At 33.1% G+C, this 23,944-nt stretch overlaps 1 protein-coding gene and 1 long non-coding RNA gene across 3 annotated transcripts; one reads left to right on the top strand and one right to left on the bottom strand.

Annotated features, from left to right (window-relative positions):
- Nucleotides 1–89: 89 nt before the first annotated feature.
- Nucleotides 90–15,250, bottom strand: LOC120283362 (probable inactive serine/threonine-protein kinase scy1). Of its 2 annotated transcripts, XM_039290030.1 has the most exons (21): nucleotides 14,993–15,250; nucleotides 13,893–13,991; nucleotides 13,003–13,154; nucleotides 12,478–12,550; nucleotides 11,552–11,674; nucleotides 10,287–10,395; nucleotides 9,729–9,808; nucleotides 9,262–9,340; nucleotides 7,902–8,041; nucleotides 7,717–7,827; nucleotides 7,485–7,601; nucleotides 7,269–7,358; nucleotides 6,806–6,859; nucleotides 6,552–6,626; nucleotides 6,255–6,330; nucleotides 5,986–6,085; nucleotides 4,327–4,396; nucleotides 3,515–3,588; nucleotides 2,695–2,798; nucleotides 754–990; nucleotides 90–542 (listed from the first exon to the last, which is right to left on the bottom strand). In XM_039290030.1, the coding sequence occupies exons 1-21, from the start codon at nucleotides 15,116–15,118 to the stop codon at nucleotides 172–174; spliced, it is 2,460 nt and encodes an 819-aa protein (XP_039145964.1). In that variant the 5' UTR covers nucleotides 15,119–15,250; the 3' UTR covers nucleotides 90–171. The 2 variants fall into 2 exon arrangements, with proteins under 2 accessions (XP_039145964.1, XP_039145965.1); XM_039290031.1 differs by lacking the exons at nucleotides 12,478–12,550; nucleotides 13,003–13,154; nucleotides 13,893–13,991; nucleotides 14,993–15,250 and adding an exon at nucleotides 12,397–12,475.
- Nucleotides 15,251–22,090: 6,840 nt separating this feature from the next.
- On the top strand, nucleotides 22,091–23,524 carry LOC120250697. The gene is made up of 3 exons (XR_005533062.1): nucleotides 22,091–22,182; nucleotides 22,355–22,440; nucleotides 22,979–23,524. It is a non-coding gene; the product is annotated as an uncharacterized LOC120250697 (long non-coding RNA).
- Nucleotides 23,525–23,944: the final 420 nt, after the last annotated feature.

Below are 23,944 nucleotides of genomic sequence, written 5' to 3'. Positions count from 1 at the left end.
AAAAGGTCGATGAGTATCTTTGAGAAACCTAAAATACACCCATACAATTAATGATCATAATAGATGTTTTGAAAGAATATTACAGAGGTTGCCCAATTTGGAGGCAATAACAAAAAACCTATACCTTCTCTTAAAGAGTGTGTCTCTCTCAACATAAGTTTTGGGACAAATTTACATTCCAGAAGAGGAAGTCCTATCGATTCGCTGTGCGCCTAGTTTTTGGACAGCAGGTTTCGCTCCACGGCCTCTGCCTAAAGACAATGGCTTGGCTTTCGTGGTCGGAGGAGGAGCAGCAATGGCTGCCCAAGGGTCATTGTCATCAAAAGCCGCACTGGACTTTGCAGTCAGAGGCTTGGAGGCTGATTTTGGCGGTGGTGCAGCAATAGTGTCCCAAAGATCATCGTCATTCTGTGAAGATGCAGGCTTGACATTCAGTGATTTTGCAGCAGTTTTTGGTTCTGGTGCAGAAATAGAACCCCACAAATCATCATCTTCCGCATTTGATGTCTTCAAAGTAGTTTTAGGTTTTGCTGAGGTTGTAGCTGCGAAGAAGTGAAATCGGAAAAGTCACCAAAAACTAATGGCCAGGACAATGAATATTGTATACTTAAGTAAATTCAGAAAGTTATTTGATATATTGTCAGCCCATTGAGAGAGAGGACAAAACATTTCACCAGATATATCAAAAACATCCACAAAGCTGCAATACATATCCAGGACAATTATTAGGATTAGAATTTTATATGAACTTACATCGCTTTGGTTGCAAGACCGGCCTCTTTTGAGCAGCTTGTATGCTTGCAAGTGATGGAGGTGGCTTCTGCTCCTCAAGTGGATCAATGTCATCCCATCCTTCCTTATCACTATCATGATCTTCATGAAGCCCATTTTCAAGTTCACCCCAACCATCAACAGATGTTGGAGATGGAGGGCTAGGCTGATCAAGTGGGTCACTGCTGGAACTCACAGGCACTATGTTGTTTTGAGTATCTATAATAAAAATGACATAAGAACAAAAGGTTAAAGTGTATGGCTTGCATAACCTCATTACAATCTAATGACATAACATTTTCATCAAAAGTACAGGCTAATCAATAAAAGGAAACATTCACAAAAACCAAATTGCTTCTAGTCAAAACAAGAGAGAAGTCAAATGGATCAACAAAAGTAACCTTAACATGGAATATGCCTCTTATACCAAAAAACTCTACTATCTTCTGACAATCCAGAAATTTAAAAAAAAAATCTAGTAAAATCTTGAAGCTAAGAAACCAATCTATTAAGATTCTAAAGAACATTCCTCAAATGCAAAAACATCATTCATTACACAAAATGGGAAAACCAATGAAGTCATGAAGGCCTAAAAAATTAAATGTTTTCAATCGATAATATTAGAGGAGCCAGACCCTAATTTCAATCTAGTGTGCTAAAATTGACCTGCTCTGGCTGAGCATTGACATTGACAAAATGTTAGTATAACTCAACTAACTCAATATGGATGCCTAAAAGTCTTCAATTTGGAATTCCAATGCCCCAGATTGTCAGTGTCAGTGGAAATTGACTTCAATAAAAAGGACACAATGAGGCGTCTGAATCTTGAATGCATTTTACCTTGTCAATATGATTAACTGAGAAGCTTATTTGATATACACGTACGTTCACTTTAATAGAGGCCTATATGGTAGTGTATATTTTTACTGCTAGACCCTATCACTGCAACACATAACTTGGCTCAGTTACAATGTTAATATCCATGAAAATAATTTATTAATCTCTGTTTCAGAAACTCCTACTACATTACACCAATCAAATGAGGGTCTCAGGTCTTGCTCATTCAAGTTTTTCCAATTATAATCAACCCAAACTTCAGCCAAGATTTCAAGCTCTATAAGTAAACAGACTGAACTCAAAACACACCTTGGATTGTTTGATATAGCTCAATAAGGCTCCATTAAAAATACATATAATTATAAATATAGTTTGGTTGTAGTTGTATAATATTTATAAAAACAATTTATTTTTGTTAATAATTTATAATAATTCATTGAATTACTCATTTGCAAGTTTCATTAACAAAGGGGTTTAGCATTCTGTATTATATAAATGCACCATATACTAAATTTTATTTTAATATGGCTCGTATACACACCCACACACCATGACAGCCTCAGCAAACCTGACCGCTGGAGCAGTTGTGATAATGAGGCTCACTAAGCTTAAGTTTGAGCTCAGTTCTATCAGCTCAAACCAACTTGCTCAAGTTCAGCTCATTTATAACTGGGCATTGCACCTATGATGTTATGTCCTAACTGACAGTTCACGCACACAAGAACTACTGGGTACTAATTTCACATGGACACTGCCGACACTGTCTGAGCATTTAATAAGAATTTATTGAAGGGAGAACTTGTATGAAATGTTAAGATGAATAGAAATACATACTTCTAAAAGAAAAGAGAGACCTCTTAAATTTGCCATCACGTTTTTTTTTAGAGTCGTCATACTTAGGGATGCAATCATTGTAGAATGAACCTACCCTTTTCCAAAACTTAGAGAATTATCTACCTTAACCAAGGCAAAAATTGGTGCATAAAATTATAACTATTATTTATATCACATAAAAAAAAAAGAGGTAAAAATTAAGTTACACTCTGAAAGAATGCATTACTGTAATGGAAACATTTAAACAAGCACCTGAACTGTTATTTGAGGCAGAAATGGGTGTATTAGAATTTGCAGATGCAACTGGAGCATGTTCAGAAGCTTTTCCCTTCAGTGTCAAAGAACTCATGGCCCACCTGCACACAATTTAGTTGGTTATCTGATTATTACTGTATCATAAATCAATGGAAGTAAACATTGATTCTAGAAAATTGTTTGTTACATAAGGAGACCTGACCTAACATATATTGGAACTAATATAGCTACTTTTTTTCATCCGATTTGTTAACCTGCCCCAGATGTAAAGAAGGATTTACAACCAACATGATACCTAAGAACGAAACCTGGAGCTTTGAAGGACAAATGCCTACGACATACAACCCAGGCATTCTTTGTTGCCTTAAACTAGAGACCATATTAATTATGAGCTTTTTATCATAATATCACAAAGTTTTCTTTCATAGAAGGGTCATACAAATAATTTTGTTAGCAAGCATTAATTCTAGTTCACAAGACTTCAACTATTCAAAATCAATCAATTATATAAACAACATAAGGTGTGAAATTTAGCCAGGTAACACCATTGAAACAATACTATAGAGAATTAATGTGTAAACAACAGCATGACTGCTTGAATGTTTGCAACTGAGTTTCTGAATTTTTTTTTTCATGCCAATTTTCTGTTTAAGGATGTAGGGTTGTGGAAGATCCAGTAAAATATAGTAGTTTGTTATAATAATAATAATAATTATTATTATTATTATTATTATTATTATTATTAATTATTATTACTATTTTCACAGTTGCCTCATAAATTCATGGATAACAAATAATGAGGGATGATCAGACTCACCCAAGTAGACTGGCATTTCCAGGTATTAATGATGCTCCATCATTTGCACTTCCACTGGTATCTCCAGTATTAAGCTAACCAAAGAAAAAGTGCATAAAATATGAATACAGTAAGACCAAAAATAACTAAATAAATAAAATAATCAACCAGAATCATTATATATAGAAATTCACTACTGCACTGTAACTTAATACTCAAAAGTATATGAAATCTTTCAGAAATTCATGCATAATAAATAAATACATGTGCATGAAATGCTCCTAATTAACAACAGTACTGCTTAAACAAGACCTGAACTTGAGAATGAACCACTGCATCTTATATTACTCTTGATTTTAAGAGCAAACATTAAGTCAAACAGGAAACTAAAGCATCATATGAATTACTCTTAGAATGTTATCATAGGGCTATAATTCAAAATCAGAATGGGCATAAATAAGAATAACATGTTTGGACAGCTTTACTAAGCACACCTGCTGACAGCATATATGAAACAGTAAGATGTTGTTGTACACTATCATGCAACTTTAAAAAGATGGAAAGAGGTAAAAAGCCACTAAAAGCTATCTCCAATCTATATAATAGAACATCTAAATTTTGCAATTCACAAAAGAAAAAATATAAAACAGTAAGATGTTGTTGTACACTATCATGCAACTTTAAAAAGATGGAAAGAGGTAAAAAGCCACTAAAAGCTATCTCCAATCTATATAATAGAACATCTAAATTTTGCAATTCACAAAAGAAAAAAAAAAAGAGGAAACTTGGTGGAGAATTCAAAACAAAAAAAAAATAAAGTAACAGGTGCCTACCTTTTCATGATATTGCTTTGCTATAAGCAAAAATTGATCAATAGCCTGAAACGCCTTTGTTCTTACATCACTGAAGAAGGACACTTGAATTTATAAAGGTGGAAAGAATGAATCTTTAACGCACAGAAATACTTAAAATTACACAAACAAATTTGATAAATAAATTGTTTGATTGAAAATGGCACATATTACTTTAACCAGATTTTTATTTTTATACAGGCAAATTAATAAATACTAAAATTAAAATTTGTAAGGCTGACTTCACAGAATTAAAACCGACATTAGGTCTCCAAAAATGTACTAAAAAAATGTCTATGATGAATTAATCCTCCATCACTTGACCACCTGTCCTAAGTGTCCTCTACACCAAGAAAAAAAATACAGATAAGATCCTAACTTTTCAAATTAATTTTCCACTAAATTTTCTAAACTGCATTTCTCCCCTATCTTGACTTCTTCTACCACTCTCCTCTTCTCATCCTCAATGACAAAATGTGTTCACCCCAAACCTGGAGAAACTGGGAGAAATTTGCATCACCTTATCAAAAAAACATAAGCAAGAATGGCTTATGTTGCCATATTCCCTGGACAACCCATCCTTTAGTATATCATGCCCAAGATGGTAAAATAGCTTTATGGATAAATGCATGTGTTGTTCAACTGTGATATAACAGAACTATTATCAGTTCTTTCTAAGGACTAAAACATAGATTTTTTTTAATTTAAAGAAGCAAACACTGAAGAGTTTTTTCTCCCTACTTACGCTATTTGTAGATGTTCTCAATACTCATGCTCATCTGAAATTTCATAACAAAAAAAAAAAATGAAGACATCAACAGCATTTTTGTGGCTATTGTTAAATTAATAATCTTCTAACCTCTTCTAGAAAAATAAAAGAACGATGCTTTCAATGGTAGATCAAAGCTAAACTGGAGAACAACAAAATCAGGAAGCAATTAATTCAATACTTATCAGAAAATAATAAATGGTAAATTAAAACATACTTTTTCCATTTCAATTTAAAAATAAAATAAAATCTAAACATACTTTTTTCTGCCTCCACCACTGAATCGGTATAGAAAAAGATGCCGTCAAATATGGTGAGTATTGTGTATGAGTTTCAGAAAATATTAACAAATAAGTGATAACATATGTTCATTAGAATTCCTCTTCTAACCCTAGAAACAGGTGAAAAATCCTCTAGATAAGTTTACATCATATATATTTCTCATCTGGTAAATTGAGTAAATTTACTAACAAATAATGATGCAAAAATCCTTATATGTAGCTATATTCCTTTATCTTATAAATATGCTCACAAGTCAATGGCACATAGACAGATGCATATTTATGCCATTTAGATACCTCATGAAACCACAATGTTAATTGGGTCTGCCAAAGAACTTTATTGAAGTGCATTTGATGCATTTTGAGATACATGATCATGAGATGCATTAAATATCTGGCAAAATCATAGAGGCCCCACTCAAATATATGTGAATGGGATGTACCAATTATACCTATTTCTTTGATTTGTGAGACAACACAATCTATTGCATCCAGTCTTATCTGGCAATATAACTTCCATGCCCAAAACGTACACAACAATTGATTCCATTAGTTCTTAAGCTTGAAAAGAAAAAAGTCATGTGAATTTACCTGTCTGGATCTATGGAAAGTACAACAATGTTCGGCAGGATGCGAGTTGCTATTTCAGTCATGTCATAATATGAACTCGTAGCAGTCAGAGCCATAATTCCTGCCATAATGGCATGATGCAGATAATAATTAAACAACATAAACAGTGACATATAAATCTATTTCACTTGATAACATGACTTAAAGGAAGACACAATTAATCCAAGACATGGGGACACCACAAAAAAGGAGCCAAGTGGTGAAGCTCACGAACTAGGAAGGTTGAATACCTGCAGCTCGTGCTGGAGAAAAATTGTCTCTTAATGCACGCACAGTGAACGCGTTGATCAATACTCTTTTCCTAGTCTGTATCATGCATTAATCAACATAAACCATTGGCATGAGCAGGTCACAGAAAAATAGATACATAAGGCCACAGTTCTGAAAGCCCAAAATGGTTTGCCGTTCCAGAATTATAAGCATATAAATTATGGATGACATTTGTCTGAAAATCCTTACGCTATATAGCTGAAAACATAATATAGACATTTCTTAACAATGACCATAATCACAGCTTGAAAACTGACCCCTTCATTCAAATAGCTTGCTATATTCCCAAGAAGGATTGTGGTGTTTGTCCTAATAGCTGGTTCTTCATCCACCTGTATACATGATGATCACATAAACTGTTAAATCACCTAAGCACATAAGCATAAATGTATATTGCCAATATAAAGACTACAAACCATCATTAGACCACCAATAGAGCATGCATGATGGAAACAGAATATACAAAAACAAAAGGATTTCTCAGGTTTGATGGAGAAAGTATAAAATATACCTGTAACTTCGACAGATACTTCAACAGAGATCCTGAAATTGTACGCTGGGACAACTGTAGTGCAGGAAAAACTTCAATGTTGAGAAACAGCTTTACAAAAACACACATATAATAATTAACTATCAATAAACAAATCACTAATTAAAAAAGTATATATAATTTAATTACAAATAATGTATTTTAATTAGGAGAAATGGATCTTAAAGTGCCATTTTTACTTCAGCCTAACAAGCCAATTTTAAAACAAAAGAAACTCAAACATGATGGCCAATAATTTAAATGTGGTAAAGTTGGAGACATGAATGAAAGTTACATTTTCTAGATGAGAATTGCAAATTTCTAAAGTATTTTTTGGACCATCAAAAACTAATTGGTCCAGAAAAATTGAAGGGAAGACATCAGTAAACTCAGATCTTTGAAGGGAATACACCAGTTAACTTAGATCTTTGATGAAGTTGCATACCTTTGGTGCTAAAACAAGCATGGACTTCAGTGTCAGTTCTCGAAGAAAGGCAGATGTATCAGAAAAACCAGTGGCAACATGAGGGAAAACCTATTAAAAGGTTTCTCACATATATTAGAATTGCAAAAGTACGTCACCCAGGGAAAAAATCAAAACGAGACAATGAGGATAAAAGATTCAAAATTGCTATGGAGATGGTCGCAATCAATAACATACCTGCTCATCTACAATTTGGGCTGTTAATGATTCTCCAAATTGATCTATATGTTGCAAAAGTCCAACTCGAATTGCTCGGTCATTAGAGGCAAAAAGTTTCACAATAGCTGGCAATAACTATCAAAACCCAGGAAATATTTAGTGTGAATCAGTACTAAATTGCTGTCAACTAGGGAAATAGCAGCACTGACTCTAGCTAAAACAGAAATTGATGATAAAGAGCTAACATTACCTTGGCATTGAATTCATCAGTTGAAAGCCAGGAACCCAGTTTCAACAAAGCTGTTAAGGCAAGAGCAGTAGCTGACCCAAATTCTAGGGCAGAAGCCAACAATGGAAGCAACTATAACAAGAAGATACAGAGCGTGTAAAGAGATTGTGTCAGAATAAACACATTAAAAGGCAGATTTCATATACCTTTTTCAACACTATCTGCCGGGGAAGCTGCTCAGCTAAGTTTGGCAGCTTACGGAAAAAGGCGTCTTTCTCAACACTGTCTTTTAAGTTCAATACTTCCATGAACTGTATGGTTTCAACTAATTTATTTTGAAAGTATTCTGAAAAAAAAAATATGAATTAGTAATTGTGAATATTTTAGACCATCAGTAAGAGGAGATCAAACAAAAGGGAATTTTTTTGCTTCTGGTTTTTTCCCAATCCGTACTGGACCTATCGATATACCAATAATAAAGTCTCCAGTCAACTGGTGGAATCGCATGTAATATGAAATTCAGACTCATGTGACAAACCAAGGTCCTGAAAGAAACGCCCAGGGTGATGGTGGAGGGGGATGGAGGGGAGTGATTTTAACATTGCAGATCAGAATGAATATTAACAACCATCATAGGAAAAACACAGCTAACCAGATTACCCAGCGTCAAATGAGGATACCCAGCGGTTATTATTTGTATACTGAGGATAGTTTCACCATCACTTTATTACTCTTTCTTCCCAGACTTAATCAGAAAGTAAGAGCCAAGACAAATAAGGAATCTACCATGGAAAGATCAATCCAAGAGAAAATTGCATCGGATTTTGCCGTACCATCCACATAATGGCCACATATAAAGTAGAATCACAAGTCATATCAAAGACAAAGATGTTCAGGATTTTATAAGGTAAGTATTTTGACTATTTTCCAAATACTTTCATAAATTCTATGCTTGACTTGGTCTCCTAAACCCCACATACCTCTAGAAATTATGCTCCATTGTTGTTATATCTACCCATCTCCTTATAAGAAATGATAATTAGTACATAAAATTTATTATTATTCTAAAAAAAACTGATACTATAGATAAATTATGAACATGAAACAGAATCTAAGTCTTGTTTGGTTTGGGTTGCAATAAATTGATTGAATTTGTTTTTGGTGGGAAACTTCTACCTGAAGTTGATCAAACTTTCACTTAATTAATATTAATTAAAATAAATATGCCGAGATCAAAAGGATTGGTTTAATTAATGATGGGTGTTCACAAATATTAATATTTTTAAATTGCTTACTATTTAAATTTATTTAAATTATTAAATCTTATAAAAAAAACAGGTGAGATGAACTTTAACCCAACTTGGGGTGCTTGGTTGGATGTGGTGGGATGGCTAACCTAGGATCTCCAGGATATCCCCCAACCAAACAACGACCAAAGGAAATTTACAGGAGTAATAGGTATATGCTTGGACCATTCAGCACTAAATCACAAGAAATAAGTTTTCCCATTATGAATAAAGAGAGTTTGATATAAGTACTCAACAAAAGATAGCATATAACTCTTACCACTGTTATCTAGCTTTGAAGAATTTAATCTGCGTGAAGGCATAGAACTCAAAAGTCTCTGATAATCTGGAAGCAAAGACTGTGAGACAAAAAATGAATAATTGCAAACGATCATATGGCTCATTTAGCAAAATGCAAACATTCTTTATAAAATACAAAGAATTAAAAGCGAGTTTAGAAGATTATTTTATTCAACTAATGGCAATTGAGATATGGATTTTAGATTTATTAATATCATTAAGCTACTCATATATATATATATATGAACCATATTGCAGACAAACACATGGACATCAGATTTATTAATAGTGCAGATAATTGGCTTATATATATATATATATATATAAAAAGAGAGAGAGAGAGAGAGAGAGAGAGAGAGAGAGAGAGAGAGCATAGCAGAAAAACATTAACTATAAAATCATTAAACATGTATCACTAAGTCATTGCAGTAAATGAGGAGGAATAACCTTTGGAATGTGAGCTGTATTACGTAGCTCCTCTGTTTTGGTTAACTTCAAACCAGTAAAGAGCTCATAAATTAAGCAGCCTGATAAAACATTTTAAAACCATTAGCCAACACCAATACCGCAAAATGATAAAATACATCCATAACAAATAAAAGAATTTACAATACATGGAAACAAAACTTCAGCTTGTTTAGTAGTTAAATGAATGTTTTGTTATAGATAAGCCTACTGGGAACTCTTACTTAGTTTCCCAAAACCTCAAGATTTCAATTAAAACAACCCCACTCGAGAAGCATGGTTGATGATGTTCGGAAATGAAAGAACATTATGCCTCTGATATATATATATATATATATATATATATACAGCGCATAAACTTAATCCACACAGCTTTTATTAGATGAGAATTGTTAGCCAAGTTCTTGCAAGATACAATTAGAAAACAGAACAAAAATCTAAGACAGCATATGGTGGCCATAGAATTGCGGTCGTAAAAACGGCCTCAAGATTGAGGAAAAATACAGTATAATTAAGAAACACAATAATAGAACAACTCACCCAGCCCCCATGAATCAATAGCCCATGGAGGTGATTTTCTAATTGCAGCCCAGTCTGACTTTGCTAACTCCATAGGTTTGTATTGTGACCCCACAAGCCACTCAAATTGCTGAATTAATTTCCAAAATGAAAAGTATGTGAAGTCAAGATATCACCATTTTGTGAGCAAGCAAGATGAAAAGGAATGAGAAGCTGAGATATCACTTTTTTGTGACCAAGCAAAATGCACAAAGCATATGACAAATATATGAAATAAAGCAAAAGAAACTCATTAAAATTACCTGTAGAGAATATAGTATGCAGGCCTTTGCATAGAATATATAGGGGTGCAAGATCCCATAACATAATAAACAATAAGTATGAAATACTCACTATTTTTATAAAGAAATAACTCCAGCAGATAGATGATCTTGACACCCTCATTTATAATTGGGCGTTGAATTGTCAAATGAAAAAAAGTTGTCTAAAAGGTGTATATTAAATGAACACTCATAGGGATGCTACACTAATGGCTAATGCCAATAGTGAATTACAATATTCCAAGCGATCAAGCTTTCCATCCATATTCAACAAATTCCATATCTCACCAAAAATTCTTAGGTGGGCCTACAGTGTAGGCACGCGATAACACACGTGTGTCTTGGACATTTGAAGTTATTACAAACGAAAAAGGAATCAAAAACTTGGTTGCTATGCCTACGTATGATGAGCGGCTTGCATCTTACCATATTGACGCCAACCAAAATCAGGATAAGTTTTACCTTCAACTAATAATTTCAAAGAAACTTGTGAGTATAAGAATTCATTTTTCATCCTTTCATATTACACAAAAACAACTCCCCACTCGAAAAATGTTCAGTAGCATTAACATGGTTTCAAGCAGAACTTAGAGGGTGATTAACAATTTCATTTACCACCAGTGGGAGGACCAATAATGCATAGTACCTTCTAACTTTCTTAGGTGTGTTGAAATGTTCTTCACCGTGTAAAAACAACGCTATTTGAGAGCTGGTGTTATGCACACAGAAGGCTGTAAAATGATAAAGATTTCTTCTATGAAATCTCATTCTATAATACTAACTTGTCATTTTGAAATCAATCAAAATATTGGCTCAAAGAGCCTCTTGAATATTCTAACATGAATAAAATATCATGATAACTAAATATAATGGTAGAAACTTGATAACTATTGTGAATCAAAATTAAACAATAAAAAGGAAAAGGACCACAGGAAAGGAACAAGCATGCATTAAGAGAATAGATACCAGCATTGGCCTGTTTGAAGCTTCATTATTCTGATCAAACTCTGAGAGGACATCAAAGGCATGCAGCTTCCAGTCCAATGTTTGTGTTACAACGACACTGGCCAAGCACACATTACCGTGGACCTGAGGTTATAGATTGTCAGTGCATACTTTTAAACGACATGGTGATCCCATCTTGTCAGCAATATGCTACAAGAATAACATAATTAATTTGGTTGACAACAAGGTACAGTTCAACAGAAACAATGCTCATCAGCATGTACTGGAAATTTGACATGAATGTACCACAGAAAATAATAACAAAAAAAAAGGTTTTCTTGCAAATCAATCTGTTTAGAATAATTGGGTTGTACAAGTGACATTCTTAAATTTGAAGTTGCGCATATGTCGCAACATAACTCTTTCATTCTCTCATTAGCATCTTCTCTCCATTTTAGATTTTCATAAGTGATTGTCCAAAAATAAAAGCATGTAAAATGACACCTATATCATGCAATCATCCATCAAATTTATGTTTAACTAATATAGCTGATCACATACTGCTACAATGATGATTTTGTAATAGTGACAATGTCAACAGAGGCTGCAGAGTTTGCTAAGAACTTAAACATTTGCTGGCAAATATCAAAAGTAGCAATAAACAATTTGGAAGTCTTTATAATACTTTATTTTTTGTCATATCTGATCTACCATGGATCTAGATAAACTGGTTTTCATTCTCTTATCCATTTTTGGCTGAATTTCTGATCATTTCAGTGCCTACTATATTTCCTCATATGCCCAATTATAATACAAAACATCAACAGACAAGATGAATTAACAAAGATATTGGAGAGTACACATGCCATATTAACAATTATGTTTTGAAAAGCCAGTACTAAATGGAATCAGATGTCGCATCGGAGTCTTGGAGAGGAATTCCGTACAAGTTTGCAGTCATTATTTAAAAAGCTCACAGCTTTAGAGATTTGATGGAGTCCCCATGCATAATACTCATCCCTGCATTAAACATTAGGCATACCATGAAGTAGATAGTCATAACTACTAAGAGCATACATTAAGATGATAAAATTAATGATTGATTCCAAACTTGGATTCTAAATCAAACAAACTCAAAAAGTTTAAAACAGGTTTATCAGCTACATCACATGCTAAAGATACCGCTTAAGGTTCAATGAGAAATAGCAACACTACATTATCATGCAGTTGCAATGACAATCTTATCTTTTAGGCAATCAATGAGCAAGTTCAAAAGCAAAGAAGAAGTGACAGGTGAATAACGCAGAGAAGGCAGTGATCAGTCACAAGATCTCAGAAAGCTAGCATGCATAGAAAAGATATTAGAGGGTGCAAAACAGCCTTCCAGATACATTTTACAGAGAACTGCAATTGCAAATGTTAGTAGGAAGCACCTGAGTACAATAGAAACACCCAAAAGATAGTACATATACCTCTGTGTACCTTCCAATTTTAGTTCCTTTATCTTTTCAGAGAGTGGCATAACAGGCTCAGTTACAATATAAATTGTAATTTTGGTGGAGGACCCATCAAAAGCTTCAGTCTCCGTACTATGAAGGTAGGATAAGATATTTGGATGTCTGACCTGCACAACATAAGCTAAAGTTTCTTAACAATGTTTAAGAGAGTGAAAAAAGCAAGGACATGCATTCAGTCAATCTGAGTAAAATGTACTTTAAATGGGAAATGGAAAGAATGAACCCTCAAAGTGTCAAAATTGATGAGACAACCATCTCAAGTAATCCTGCTTTCTGTTTGATTATGCAATAAGAATGACAAACTTGGCAACCAATTTCTTTCTTACGTAAATGTGACAGTTTGACAACCTGACTTGGAAGGTAAAGATCCAACACCAAAACTTTTCATCACATGCAAGTAAAAGCTTTTTAAGTAAATAATACTAGAAGTTTTTCATGTATTTCTTTAATTACATAAGTTTTACATTCAGATTATAAGGTATTAACTAAACAATTTAGGTGAAGATACATGTAACAAATCATTTCCCTAGAAAAAGATACACTACGTACTTATATCTACTTGAATATAAGAAACATAAAACAGTTGAAGATACACAAGTTTTTTTTTCCTAAAGGGTAGAAATTGATAAAAAGCACAGACTACAATAAGAGTAAAATGGATTTGAAAACAAACATAAGAAAGGCACAATGGCAAAAACAAAGGGAAGAAAAATGAGAAGGGGACAGACAATGGAAAACCGAGTAATGTATGTAGGTAAGCTGTATTATTCACTAATTATGCAGGGAATGTCTTAGACAAGAGTTGTAACTGTAACCAGTCAAAATTCAAGAATTTGGTAACTTACAGTACGTAATCGTTTAACACAATTGCGACCAGCAGACAAGTGGCCATCTTGAGCATTACTCCCTGAAAGAGAAAATATGGAAACAGCCGACCCATCATCCTGGTAAAAACAAGCAAAAATGCAAACAATTATTGCAGAGCATTTCTCATCCAAAATCTAACCAAATAGACATAGCAAATCCAACCAGCATGGTTTCTTATTTCATGAACACAAGATGCACCAAACTATCACAAATTTAGCTGTCAATCAATTAAAAGGTTGAGAAAAAGTGAACTTCAAGCGTAAAATGCAAAATAATAAGAAGAAGAAGATCTTTAAACAATAAATGCATATAGTGTTAGCATATTCTAGGAATTTAATATAAGAATTTTCTGAGAATAAATTGCTCGTTTAGACCTACAATAATGAGAAAAGAAAAAGAAAAAAGGGGAAACCTTAATATTTTCATTAACTCATGTTTCCATCCTCTCTCTTGCTTTTATGTCATCCCTTCTGCTGTAACAAATCACATATAGCAGAAGATGGAAACATATTTATCAAAAACAGAAAAAAAAGAACATTTCAGGTCAGACGGTTTTGTTAGCTCCCAATTTTCTTGATAATTTCTTTTATATTGTTTTCCTTCCAAACTGTTTGTGTTTATTCTCCAAAAATTTCTTGAAAATTTATTCTCCAAACATTTTCTCTTGAAACATAGTGAGCTGGGAGGAAATATGCATCTGGGATCGGAACAAGAAGTGTAGATACCTCAAACTAGAAAGGACACAAGAACCTTATAGCATCTTAAACCAGGTTTGGGCTGCATTCAAGGATCAAGAGGGAATCAGGATCCCAACCATATCCATCATAAACAAATCAAGAAACCATGAAAAGATCTAACAGATGTACATCTGGAGGGACTACTCCCTACATCATCCAATTTATGCCATCCATAAAATCCAAATTTTGCAGAATATAAACTGATACAAGATCAAAGGCTGGGCTAATGATCAAGATCCGGGAGGCTCCGAGCAATTCAAACTCCAAGATCTTTCATTAAATCCAGAACATAATTGAATGAAAAGAAAAACAAGGAGTAATTAGGGTGATAAAGAGGGGACCTTGGAGGTGCCACGGTAGTGAGTCCAGGAGCCCCATGCGGTGGAGTATGGCTCGCCGATGGTATAGGGGAGGTCCTTGACGCCAGCGCCGGATCCGGCAACGACACCTTTGAGGAATTTGAGCATCTCCTTGCGCCCCTATAGGATGGAGTCGCTGGAGCCAAGACGAAGGAGAGAAGGCTGGCCTTTCTCCTTTTTCCGATCCGGAGGAAGTATGAACAGACGAGAAATCAACCCAGATTCGAATGCAGGTGATGAATGAGCTGCTGTCAAGTTATGTTGTAAATTTTATAATAATAATAATATAATAGAGGGTGTTTGTCGTAAAAAAACATACTTTTTTAGAAATTTTTACAAACTAATTTTCCAAATAATTATTAATAAACAAGGGGGGATTTTCAAAAACAAAATGGCATTGACATTGGACGACATGTGAACTTTTATGAGAACACCCCTAACAAAATCAAAAATGACATTTTGAAATTACTAGGCGCTTTTTGTAAATAATGACACAGACTTTAGTTATTGTCCAACCCTTACAAAAAGGAGTAAAGTTTTAAAATGTTGGGTTTTTCTGAAAAAAGAAAAAAAAAAAATGACCCAAACTACTCCGATTTTTTAAGGAAGCCCTTAGAGTTGTTGGAATAAATACTTCATTCCTTCATTAGTTCTTCAATTTATAGTTCTTGGTTGATCTGAAACAACAAAGTTTTTTTTCAACATCCAAGAAAATTGTTATCTGTTTGCTGTTAAACAGTGTGGACAACGAAATGGAAGGCTCATCTAGTGATACACAACCACCTGCAGGTGCAAATGTAAGCAAGGCTGTTTTGCTGCAAGAGGTTGAAGCCCTGCAAATGGAGCTGGAAAACTTGAGAAATGAAGTTCTAAGTATTGTTGAAGACAATCCAGAGAATCTCAATGCGGCACACAAGGACATTTCTGCAGAAACTGAAAATCTTAGTTCTGAGGAGAGGCTGAATTCTCTGAAAGAAAGAATGCGTGCGAATCTTGGAATTGAAAGAAAGATGGCAGCTGATATGCTGCATGAATTGAAAGTAATGCATGCAAGAATTCTAAGTGTAAAGATTGATGATTTTTCCTTGATTAAGCTAGTGTTTAAGACAATGGAGGCGGCTTATGAAGAGGAATACAAGAAGATGCATGCCACTTTACTAGATCATCCAGCAATAACCAGACTTGAATATCAGAGGAGTAGGATGCTTAGTTTCAAGTCAAATTTGGATAAATTGAGGGAGGGAGTGGAGTTGAAATTAAATAAAGCAAGTCAGGCAGCTCAAAATTTGTTGAGCCAGGCCAAAAGCTTAGAAGAACATATTAAAGCTGCTTTGAACTCGAAGAATTGATGCTGGTTTTGTGGAGTACCAAGAAAATTCTTTTTCTTTCTTTAAAGCAGACAAGTCCAACATAGATTTACATGATTCTTACACTTAACATTTTGTTAATTAGATCATCTATTTTGATAGATTACTGCTGTCTGTTAACAGTTCATCATGTAGGCCTTAGGTGCATACTTGTTTAGCCTTTTTGCTATGCTAATGTGAGGCTTGTTAAATAGTTTGGATCGATGTTGGTCACTATATATGTTATAAAAGTTCCAACAAGAAACTAAACTATTGTTCTCTTACCATTTGATTTGATATCTTGAATGGATGGCCTCTTTCATTTGGCATACAGATAATCTTTTTCATTTCTGAGATTATAATTTTTATCTCTGAAATTTCTATTTCCCATGCATCATGCTTATTCTTGCTTTTAGATGTTGCAGTTTAACATAAATTGGAGTTTACTGTATACATCTTGGCATGAATTTCTAGTTTGCAGGTATCATTGTTTTTTTTTTTTCAAGGTTTTGTTTAGAATGTTAATGATGTTAATGATGATCTTTCGTGAAGTTCTTTCCCTCCTCTACATTGAAAGTATTCTTCCTTATTTAAACCCATCCCTGTTGTTTTTAATATTGTTGCATTTTCCTACCCTATGAGTCCTTTGATTTTCATTTTTTTTTCTTTACACTTGAAAAATGTAATGTCTATTGTGTATTGTGAATTTGTTTGGAAGACTTAAAACTAGGATTTTGTATTCTTTTTTGCAAAAGATAATTAACTTTAGACAACATTAAAGAATAACCATTTATGATATTAAATCATATGCATTTTTGACTTGGAGACACTACTACTGGAAGAAGTTATTTGACCTTTTACTAGTTGCTCTATTGTTCCTGCTGTAGTTAATCCGGGAGCTTTTCAAGAGGGCAATTGGATGAGTTTAACCTGAATTTAATAATCTCCGAGAAGGGGTGATAATGCTGAATTTGTTTAAAGTTTCTTTTCCTTTTTTTAAAAAATAAATTAAGTACATCAACAACATATATTAAGAAAAAAGAATAATTAAGTAGGTTACACTAGAGGAAATTGAAGTTTCTCATTTTCTCATTTCTTTTTTTAGCTATTAAATCATGTATTTATGTCATCAATGCCGGAGGGGCTCATATACTCTATTTAACCACTAGCCAGGGCCCATCAATGCCGGGGTGCGCTGACTTCATATCTGCATCTTTAATGAAGTTTGAGGCAATGTTCCTTTAGAAAATATTCATGATATTTATCTCAGATTGAAAAGAAGCAATCATGCTGGTCACCACATTCTGCTGCTTCTGCTGCGTTAAATGAATTCTCATGTTAACCCTCTTATCAAAACTTACTACATGCATCATCTGTACTTATCTTATTGCATCAATCTTTCCATCTACTAGTATTCATGTTCCTTCCCCATAATTTGATCCATATGTTACCAAGCTTATGCCCAATTTGAATGTTCTTAATTTATTTCAAGTTGCTCTATGTGGGTCATGGGCTCGTCTTTTTATTTGTGATGTATTGATCTTGCTTCTTCTCCTTAACCTTAAACAGCCTTGTATGTTAACTGCCGGTATATATTGTAAAACAAACTCAATAAAAATCTCATGTTTATTCGTGTGCCAACATTGTATTATTCCTTAGAAGGTTCATGTACAGAGTTCAGCATGATAAGTACAGGATGATTTTATAAGACACGTGCCCCATAATTAATTTATGTATGTATGAGATTTTATAAGGGATTTTAACCTCCATTCACTTTCACATATGATGATTTCTACATGGCTTGTCTTCTACCACTCATGAATTAATAATTGTATTTTATTGTTTCTTCTACTCTTTAATTTTTCTATCTTCATCCTTCTCTAGCTAAGTTCTCTATGCAGCAAAAATAATTACTGGTCTCCATTAAGACTTTCACAAGTGGTGAGAGTTCAAATCATAGATGAGGGTATATTTTTGGGAGCGTGAGTAATGATTGTGTGCGGATGATCCAAGCAACCAAGTATATATAAGCCTCACCTCCACTTATTCCATTGATGTTAATTGTCACGGCCCGAACCCGGCCTAGGCAAACCCAGTGCACTGACAAACAGCCGCAAACCCACAGGGCAGGAGCCCAGTAAACCTGCAATGTCTCAAAATCTAACACATAATGGAAATAGAAGATAAACTAACAGGAATACAAAATACAAGTACAACTTAGGGGTTACAACCAAGTTCAAATATAGAGCAAATAAAAATACAGAATGACCCACAAAGAGGTTCTTAAACAACCATACAACTAATAAAAAGATATAAAACACAACTTCAAAGAAAAGCATCTACTAGAAGCTTTCTAAGATCCATGGGTGCACTACTCCTGATCTGAAAATGATTTAAAACAAATCCATGAGCTCACTAGCTCAGTAAGTAATCCAAAAATAAAAACAAACATTCAAATATGAAACTTGCACAAAAATCAATAACACAACTGGAAGCTTTTTAAGATCCATGGGTGCACTACTCCTGATCTGAAAATGATTTAAAACAAATCCATGAGCTCACTAGCTCAGTAAATAATCTAAAAATAAACTAAAAACAAAAGTTCAAATCTAAAACTTGCACAAAAATCAATAACACAAAATAGTGTAATAAAAATCAAAAGGCGAAGCAAAATGTAACAAATTTCTGAGTATGTCTCCAAATTCACTATAGATGCTAGAGGTCATTTGTTTACCCTCAGTGACCCAAGCCAGAATAACATAGCCCATTTATTTACCCTCAGTGATCCAAGACTGAATATCAGATAGTCGTTAATTATTTCATCGAACGAACACAGTGCGAAACTGCAATCTTATTTTTCCAGGGCTTCTTGTCGACAAGGTCAAAATTTAACCCTCCACTGACAGGGTTGCACATCGCTCATTTGAAGACCAACACATTTAGACAAAACTCCATAACCAAAATACAGAATATTCACAAATATTTTGCCAAAAATTTATGTAATAATAAAAAAACAATTAAATCATTACTTAAATAAATAAATAAATAAATATACAAAAATGTGCCAATCTTCCAGCTTTAGCCAGATTCTCACATTAAGAAATAAGAAATAGTAAGTTTCCACTATAACAAATATATCACGACAAAAATAATAATAACAATAATAATAATGAATAAATATCATGAATATGCCAACTTTTCAAATTGCTTGAATAACTATGACAGCATTTCAAAATCACCATGTTGCATGATTGGATGGAAAGATAAAAATAACAATAATAATCCATAAATCATACTTAAGGCTTAAAAGAAGCCAGAATGGTTAGCAAAAATATTAGTATGCAAAATTAATTGATAAAAGAAAATAAACTTTAAAGAATAATCATAAATAAATTTTAGAATTTTTTTATAAAAATAAATCAAAACAACAAAATTTTAAATACAAGAGTTCAAGGGATTACCAACATGAAAAAAAAATCTTCAAGATTTAGAACTTCACCCGACAATAACAGTTAACTTTCTGTAATGGTCCTATCATAAAAATATCGAACTATATCTAAGTCTCTAATTAAAGCAAACAACAATTTGAAAGGGGTCTACAAGCAGGTCTAGCACAATACTAATAATAGTGGTAATAACAATGATGTGAAGCATGAATATGAAGAAGCAGATGAATAACAAAACAAGAACAGGAGGTGAGAGAAACAAAGATGGAATTAGGTCCCTAAGTACAAGTGGCAGGTCAATGCATGCATGTATGTACATATATAACCACATATATTTCGATGCAAAACCAACATATATGTATATATATACTACTATATTTAAAAGGCTGCAAAAAGTTATTATGCAAGCATATATATATATATATATATATATATATATATATATATACTATACTTATTGGTTATAGAATCTTAGTTTTTATTTTAAAATTTTTTCATATATATATACTATTTATATTTTATATAGTTTCAAAATTTATAAATCGCTAGTGATATTTTGAATAAGAGTGCAAGTAATACTCTTATTCATTTGTAAATTAAATAATTCTTATAAGTTTGAAATTTAATTGATTAATTTATATATCCAATTGATTTTCATTAGCATTTTATTTTCCAACATGTACTTATAATTTGTAGAATAAATAATCATGACATTATTTTTTATATTTATTTTATAATGTTTTATTTTTTAATATAATTGTGATTTGTAATATAAATCTCAAATTCAGTTTTGATAAAATTAGGATTTACCAAATATAAAAATAAAAATAAAATAAAATTTAAAATATATATTAAGAGAAAGTTTAAAATATTATTTTCAAATTAATTAGCTATGAAAATAAATCTTGGGTAAATTATGGGTAAATAAGATTACTCATGATCTCTTTACTTATAAACATTTCTCTAGATAATCCATGGGTAAAATTTAAGCAAAAAGTTCACATATTTAATTACCTAGAGATCACCTACAAATATTACTCACTGATAACATGTATGGGTAATTTATGGGTGTTCTTGCAAATGTTAAATTTTTTTTTAATTTACCCAATCAATGATTACCCACAATTGTAACACCCACAAACTACTTCGCTAGGTAATATATGGGAATATTATATTTATCGACGAATTACCCATGAAAAGTTCTCCCACACAAATATTCTTTGGATATATCGTGGGTAATTTCCAGGTGAGAGCTACCCACATTATTTACCCACAAATTACTAAAGGATGTAGGTTTTGGCTCTAGTCCAGTACTATCCCCATCCATCATCCAGTGCTTTTCAATACAGTCATAGATGTTTGGCATGTGTCTTATATGTTTTTAATGGCCATGATTAAACTTTGCTAAATACCCTCTCATACTTATTTCATCTTTTTTGTTTATTTTTAACTCCATTTCTTTTATGTTTTAGAAACTCTGGGCTAAACCCTAAACTCTAAATCAGCACCAAAATCTAACACCAAAATATTATGCTTTTAATTTTTAAAAATAAATTTTATCTTCTTCATTTTTGCAAAAAAACATAAGTACCTGTTTATATTGAATTAACTTTGAAAAATAGCACATTTAATCATATCTAGATCATAATTACTTTTTTATATAAATCAAAAGTTTAGTCGCATCAGGTGATATTTATAAGGTCAAATATTTGATGGTTATGCATGGCTACAGAAGTCAGGACATAAATAAATGAAATTAAGTATCTGTTTTTTTTTCCTACCATTTTCCCACAAGAAAATTTTAGTTATAAATATAAATCCGTGCCAATACTTGAGGCAATTGTTTTAAATTTTCAATACAATAGCAAATAATGAATTCCTCAAGCAAGTTCAATTTCATAAACAATCCAAAGCTAAAATAAAAAGCCACCTCATTAATCCATTTGAAAAAGCTTCAGTTTAATATCTATTTTTGTTAATATGACCATGATTAAACAGTTCCCTTTGCTAAAATGAGTTTTAGATACTATATTATTGTCATCATCATTATTTTGAATATATTTCCTTAATGAAAAAACTGATCCGTTAGAAGAATTTAAAATTCAAATATTTCCATAATAATTTCTTTATATCCTTCTTAAAATAGATGCTTGGAGCTCAAGCTAAAATCTGATTTCTTTAGATTTTATCTGACCGTTGGAGGGTATCTTGGTCATTGCGCAGCTGATTGGATTCCTACAAATAGGGCCATTCGCGCTTCCTTTGATTCAAAACGCCTTTTCTTGGGACGACGATGGCTGGTCGCTTCCTTTGATTCAAAATGCCTTTTCTTCGGCTCGCCGGGGACGACGATGGAGCGCTTCGAGAGTTGGTTTCAATGGTGAGTTCTAGCCATATACCCAGATTTCTAGGTTCCAAACCCTCCTCGCCGGAAAGCAAAGATGAAACCCTGGATTGCTCTGGTTGTTTGATGTTCATAATATTATGGCTGTTTTCTTCTTTGTTGTATTTGTGTTAATTCTCTAATTAACTGATTCTTGCGTGCTTTTCAGGATGATCAATGGTGATTTCTAGGCAACTAGTGCTGTTTAAGATGTAGAAACAGGGATAAAACCCTAGATTGCTTTGGAGGAGCGAGGTCCTATGTTCATAATCTTGTAGCTGGTTCTTTTTAAATTTTAATTTGTGATTTATCTGATTATCTTATTATCTTGCATGTTTTTCTGGATCACCACTGGCGATTTGTGGCCACTAGTGTTGGTTAAGATGCAGAAACGGGGATAAAACCCTAGATTGCTTTGAAGGAGTTAGGTCTTATGTTCATAATCTTGTAGCTGATTCTTTCTATTGTTATTTTAATGTGATTCATCTGATTATCTTGCATGTTTTTCTGGATCATCACTGGTGATTTGTGGCCAGTAGTGCTGGTTAAGATGTAGAAACAGGGATAAAACCCTAGATTGCTTTGGAGGAGTTAGATCTTATGTTCATGTAGCTGGTTCTTTCTATGTTTTTTTAATTTGTGATTTATCTGATTATCTTGCATGTTTTTTGGATCATCAGCAGTGATTTGCAGCAACTAGTGCTGTTTAAGATGTAGATTGCTTTATTTATCAATTCTAAGTTTACTCCACTTAATTTTTCCTTTTAATAGTAGCTCTTTTTCTTTTTTCCAGGTTTTCTTTTAAAGGAGCAAAAGAAGATCTTAATAATAGCATGATATTAACTCTTAGGCCTTTTATTTTAAGTATTTGCTTCCCTTTTGGGAATATCATCTCTTCCCTTGGTTACCTATTGATGAAGAAATGAGAATTTGGCTTGCTAGAAGATTCAGATAATTGTGTTATTTGGTTAAGACAACATGATACTGATTCGTGGACATTTGATCTTTGATCAACCCATTTTTCGAGAACATCATGTACTTCTTCAATCATTACACTAGTATGGACTGTGATGGTTCTTTACTCAGAAAAGTCTACTGTCACTGTCAATATTTGGCATTTCTATATCATGAATGGCTTAATTATTTGTAGTCATGTATATGTTGGTTTGTTGGCATTGTTAATTCTCTAAGAGATGTGGATTATGAGTTGTTCACCCAGCCACACAAATTCCTTTCTCCTTTATATGAACTTGCATGAAGATACATTCACGGCATTCATCTGAATTCTATGTTCCGAGTAGAGTGTCCGCTGAAATACATCACCAGATACATTCTTTTCTTCAAGGTACTATCATTTCTGATGTTATGCACCTTTTCTTTCTTCCCATTTTTCTGAATAATTCCAATTTTGAGATAACAATTTGGTGTTTCAGCATTAAGCCTGTGGTGTCCATAGAGCACATGTTATGCTTCTTTGAGAGGGATTATTCTACTGGCAGGGAAGCTTTTATCGAACTTTTTTAAAATGATGCATTCTACTTGTTAATAGTGCTTCTCCAAATTATTGTGCTTAAGTCTGATATTGTATCTTTTTCATTTTTTTAACAGAAAATAGGTTGTTTAGTTTCTACCTTTATCAAATAGCCGCTCTAAGCACAATCAAAGAAGCACGCAGGACAAAGTCTCATAAATAATTTATCTTCATATGAGGAACAACAAGATGTCAAGTGGTTAATCACTATTTATTTCGTGAATCTTA

This window comes from Dioscorea cayenensis, chromosome 19 (assembly GCF_009730915.1).
Source record: "Dioscorea cayenensis subsp. rotundata cultivar TDr96_F1 chromosome 19, TDr96_F1_v2_PseudoChromosome.rev07_lg8_w22 25.fasta, whole genome shotgun sequence".
NCBI classification, from domain to species: Eukaryota; Viridiplantae; Streptophyta; class Magnoliopsida; order Dioscoreales; family Dioscoreaceae; genus Dioscorea; species Dioscorea cayenensis.
Note: the sequence above shows the minus strand (reverse complement) of the source record. Positions and strands in the feature narration are given on the sequence as shown.